This window comes from Charadrius vociferus, unplaced genomic scaffold (genome assembly GCF_000708025.1).
Source record: "Charadrius vociferus isolate BGI_N301 unplaced genomic scaffold, ASM70802v2 scaffold13, whole genome shotgun sequence".
Taxonomy (NCBI): Eukaryota; Metazoa; Chordata; class Aves; order Charadriiformes; family Charadriidae; genus Charadrius; species Charadrius vociferus.
In genome coordinates this window covers 4564114-4568969 of record NW_009647763.1, presented here as the reverse complement: position 1 = coordinate 4568969, position 4856 = coordinate 4564114, and the positions used below count along the sequence as shown (strand labels likewise).

The following is a 4856-nucleotide window of genomic DNA, read 5'->3' as shown; positions in this document are numbered from 1 at the left end:
CTGCTCGGCCTGATAGGCGGGCAGCGCTGCTGGTCCGGGGGAGGCGAGTTGTCTGTAGAAGGATCGCTGAGTTCAACCAAGGCGTTGTTTCTTTTTTTCTCCCCCTCCAGATTTCCTCTGTTTACGTGTGTAACCCAAAGCCAGAGTTGTTCTTGTCACCTCTTCCTTTCAGCGTTTGTGAGGGAACTGCGAAGATGGTGAATGTTCTGAAAGGTGTTCTTATTGAATGGTTAGTAACAGCACTTACTGTATCTCATTGTGTCAGTCCATGTGTTTCTTTAGAGCTGGAAATATTCTAAGTAACTTAAGAGTCTAGACAAAAAAAAAAAAAGAAATGTTGTGAGGAGGAGTGATGCAGAATAAGTAGAGAAAAGTGTGGCCTTTGTGGGAGGAAGGAGAGAGTGGGTAATCCTAATTCCAAACTCCTTTTTTCTTTTCTAGATACTGTTTTCTACTTACGCTTAACCATTAGATGTTCTCTCTTGTTCTTTATATTGCTTACAAGTAATGGGTTTTTTTTGTCATCGTTTGTGAGCAGTATGTTTCTTTACTGATTCTAGAGGAAGATGAGATAATATTTCATCTTTTCTTTCCCATTTTTTTTTTCATCAACTACAGTCCAAATTCCATTCAAGGCTGACATGTGGCTCTGTTTGTAGATCATACTCAAGAAGAATATTGTTGTAGTTTGTAAAAGTAAGCTTTTGATGTATGTGAAGTAAACATGTTTTCATACAATCTGAAGTCTCTAGACTAAGAACCAGATAACTGGTTAACTCCAAAGGAAAAAGAAGCATCAATCAAGATTTGTGGGGTCATTGCATAGCACTATATGACATACTGTTCACTTAGATTGTAAACATATTAACAGATTATAACTGTACCAAAGCAGAAGAACCTTAAACCTCTTGTGATGTGCCTGCATGGTACATATAGCTGTGATCTTGCAGCAGCTAACTTCTGAGCTGACTGGATGTTAGCCAGCTGAATTCTGGATGGCTATGTGTGGGCAGTTCAGAGCCTAAACTCTGCTGTAACAAAAAGGCTGTCTTCTCAAATTTAGCTCCATGCTAGTACATTGCCAAACTTTCTGAAGCAGGAGAAATTGCCTCCCTGAAGCTGATTGTGTAAAGGTGCCCAGAGCAGAGTTCTTGCCTGATGAGGCAAGAAGTTCTAAAATCTCAAGCAGTTAGCAAAATATTTTATTTTGCACCGTATGTGTTTACACATACCTAAAGATCTGTGTGGTTTTTTTCAGCTCCATGGCCATGTCCCACTTAGTGTTAGTGTGGAACTTAATCATTCTCCCTGGAAGGGAATTTTCTATCTGATAACAAATCCACAGTGTTTGTTATGCCATCAGGCATTTTCAACAGCCCCCTGGGAAACTGACCTTTGAGTTGGTTTTGCTAGCTCTTGGTGGTTTGGTTTTGTTTTTTTTCTCCCCACCTTTGCATGAAGGTAGGGCTAGGATTGCAAAAATTGCAACCTGGAAGAAGATGCAGAATTACTATAAACGTGTCCCCTTGTTTATGCTTCAGATACAAATTTTTTACAACCCAATTTTCTTAAGATGTTTAAGATAGTAAATGGACAGGGAGTGGAAAAAATTAGACACTTGTGATTGTGTAAATCATGCAAATAAAACAGTGAAATGTTGTGCAGGTCTTTTTTTTTTTTTTTTTTTCTCCATATGCTTCCAATAAATAGCTAAACTTTTCTGAAGATACTATATCAAGGATTATAATGTTCAAGTACTGTAATCAGGTCAGTTTTTCTGCTGTAACATGCATCTACTGGTAAAAGGCACTGGTTACAGTTCTGTATGCTGATTGTGTGAAAACCAGCCTCTGGATACTGCCTGACATCATCCAGGCTGGTCATACCAGCTAGGACAAATGCTTGTGTTGTCTAGTACTACTGATGTGAGTCGATACAGCTGAATGAAACAAGCAAAAAATAAACCTCCCTGCACCCTTCCAAAAGGGGATGTGGAAGAACGCTGGGAACCATATATTTCTGCTATCTGATTTTTCTCAACTATTCTGTTTCTCTTTCTTCTTATGTGCCAGAGCACATAAATAATGGCTCTTATAAAGAAGATGTGGCTTCCAGACTTCCCCATTCTCCTTTCCTCAAAATTACTTTGTACTTTGAAAACTCATCTTACTCTAATCATGCTTCTGCAGGTTTGAGGCTAATATTAAAGGTGTTTTTTTGAGTTGCTGGATAGGGAGCAGGGGAAGGGTTTGGTCTCATAGTGCCTGTCTTTGCACCATGTATACTTTTAGGTAAGGAAGAATTGGTCTTCATACTGCATTTAAAAGAGGAGATTAACCAAGGAGTTCTTTTAAAATTTACTGTGCTACTAAGAATTCTCTTTAAGAATTAACTATGTTGCCAAAACAACTATTTTTATGATTTTGAAAGTAGTAATAGTAGTCCTGAGGAGTAGTTGTAGTTCTGAGCTACCTGATTCCAATTTCCTGTATTTCTCGCATGTATTCTTCACCATTTGTTGCAATCGAATACTAAGTTTTACCAAAGAGCATGTTTTTCCTCTTTTGTAAAAACTAGTATCAGAGTAATATTATCTGAATTCTTCAAAACTTCAGTGGATCAAAGAGCTTATATTTTGAAGCCACTTTATCTATCTGCTTAGTATAATGCAGCTGTTTCAGTTACCTGTAATTTCCATGCTTCCAAAATGTTTTCTTCTAAACACTTAAATTTCACTTAGAAGGTGACATCATGAAAAAGAAATTAGAGTGTTCAGTTATGGTGTGATAAATGTACAATTCATACATGACCACTTTTTCTGTTATACTACTTTGTGTGAGGTTTGTGTTCTCCTGGGTTTTAGTTACCCTTAAACAAAAATATGCTTTAAGAAAACATGTTCTTATGGCGCTATTGCTGAAGATAGAAATGTAAGTTCAAACTTGCGTTATTAAGGGTTGGTTTGTTGGGTTTTTTTAAGCTACTTTAACAGCAGCATAGGGGAACTTCTCTGCTAATCAAGCAGCTAGTTCTCGTTAGACTTCATTATCAGTTTATTTTTATCTCTAAAGTAACCCAAGCAATTACTATTGTGAAAGAAACAATTTTTTTAAAAGCTTCGTAAACTTTATTTAAATTGGGAGCAACTATTGAAATAAATATTAATTTCCTAAATAACTTTGGGAGTGTCTTCAAGCATTTTTTGTTTGTTTTTTTTAAACTGTATCGTATTACAGTGAGGTGGGATCTGATGTGTTTTTGTCTCTGCAGTGACCCAGCAATGAAGCAGTTTCTGCTCTACTTGGATGAATCAAATGCATTGGGAAAGAAGTTCATCATACAAGACCTGGATGAAACTCATGTCTTTGTATTAGCTGAGTTGGTTAACTTCCTCCAGGAGAGAGTGGGCGAGTTAATGGACCAGAACTCTTTTCCTATTACTCAGAAGTAAAAAGACTAGAGAAGTGAGATTACTGTGAGTTTTGGAATAGTGAATTTCAATAGCTTGGGTTGTTACTGTTTAATAGATACACTGTGGTTAGTAAGTTCTACATAGAAGTGGCTACTCTAGAAAATGGATCATTTTCATAGACAAAATACTCTTGAATTGGATTTTATTTCTCATTTTGAAAGATTATGGTATCTTTATTAAAATCCTTAAAATGATACACTTGAGGACTTGCCTAGAGAATTTTTCATGCATGCTCTCTGTTTTTCCTTTAGGATTTTCATCTTGCAAGATGGTATGACCCAAAAAATAGAGTAGTGTTTCTGTATTATAATGCTATATGAACTCCTGTGACATGTTACATTCCTGTGGAATTGTTTAAATCTGTTTATAGTGTGACTGATAGAATGTAAAGAATGTCTGTTGAAGTATGTTCTGTGCTTGATGGAACATCTCTGTAAGTTGAAGACGTGGTCAGATACTGCTTTAACTTAATGGGTTTCATACACCAAAAATGAAAGTTTGTATGAGTTTTTTTTTGTTTTGGTTTGTGTTTTTTGTTGTTTTTTTTTTTCCTAAACATTTTACAAATGCCCCATACTAATCACCTACTTTTACCAAAGCTACGTTTTCTGTGTTGTTCTGGATTTCGGGAGTGGTGGTAAGAATCTAGGTGTTTGGAGGGGAGGGAGGGATATGGGGGAATGGGGACAACAAAGTCCATTACCACAGGTCATCACATTTTAGTTGAAAACTGATTACTTGCATATCAACAATAGCAAATTAAAGGGGTAATGTAAATGGGAGACCAGTCCTTTAGATATAATTGCTTGTATTTTTCCACTGAAGCGAATACCTGGACACAATAAGCTATGTGATCAGGAAGGGGAAATAAAGACTTGGTTGCTCTACTTGTGAAGAAGAAAGCTGTTTTTGTTTTCTTGGGGGGCTGTTGGGGTTTTGTTTGTTTTGGGTTTTTTTCTTCAGCTTAGCTTTTCCTCCCCTGTTGTGCTTTGCTGCAGAGAAAAAGCCTTGTAGTTTCAGTGGCAAGAGGTCTAGCCACACCACCCAAGTTGCAAAAGGCAAAGAGAGAGACTGGGAGAATGAGGTACTACCCACTGTGGGAGAAGAGCAGGTTCAAGACCATCTAAGGAACCTGAAGTTGCTCAAGTTCATGGGACCTGAAGAGATGCATCTGCGGGTCCTGAAGGAACTGGTGGATGAAGTTACTAAGCCATTATCAGTCACATTTGAGAAGTCATGGCAGTCCAGTAAAGTTCACACTGACTGGAAAAGGGGAAACATAACCCCCATTTTTAAAAAGGGAAAAAAGCAGCAAATTATCTCTTGATGGACTTTCACTGCTAAGGGTTGAGCTGGTGCTTGACTTTTTGCTTTCAATCTGAAT

At 37.4% G+C, this 4856-nt stretch overlaps 1 protein-coding gene across 1 annotated transcript; it reads left to right on the top strand.

Annotated features, from left to right (window-relative positions):
• The first annotated feature begins 118 nt into the window (after positions 1-118).
• GTF2H5 (general transcription factor IIH, polypeptide 5) lies at positions 119-3670 on the top strand. The gene is made up of 2 exons (XM_009882318.1): positions 119-229; positions 3271-3670. Exons 1-2 carry the CDS (start codon positions 195-197, stop codon positions 3449-3451), a joined length of 216 nt encoding a protein of 71 aa, XP_009880620.1. The 5' UTR covers positions 119-194; the 3' UTR covers positions 3452-3670.
• The last annotated feature ends 1186 nt before the right edge of the window (positions 3671-4856 follow it).

Bases quoted from the DNA above. Each gene is read 5' to 3' on its own strand.
- GTF2H5 (XM_009882318.1), top strand. From the start codon at position 195: ATGGTGAATGTTCTGAAAGGTGTTCTTATTGAATG. The intron at 230-3,270 runs GTTAGTAACAGC...TTGTCTCTGCAG, and splicing joins AAAGGTGTTCTTATTGAATG to TGACCCAGCAATGAAGCAGT.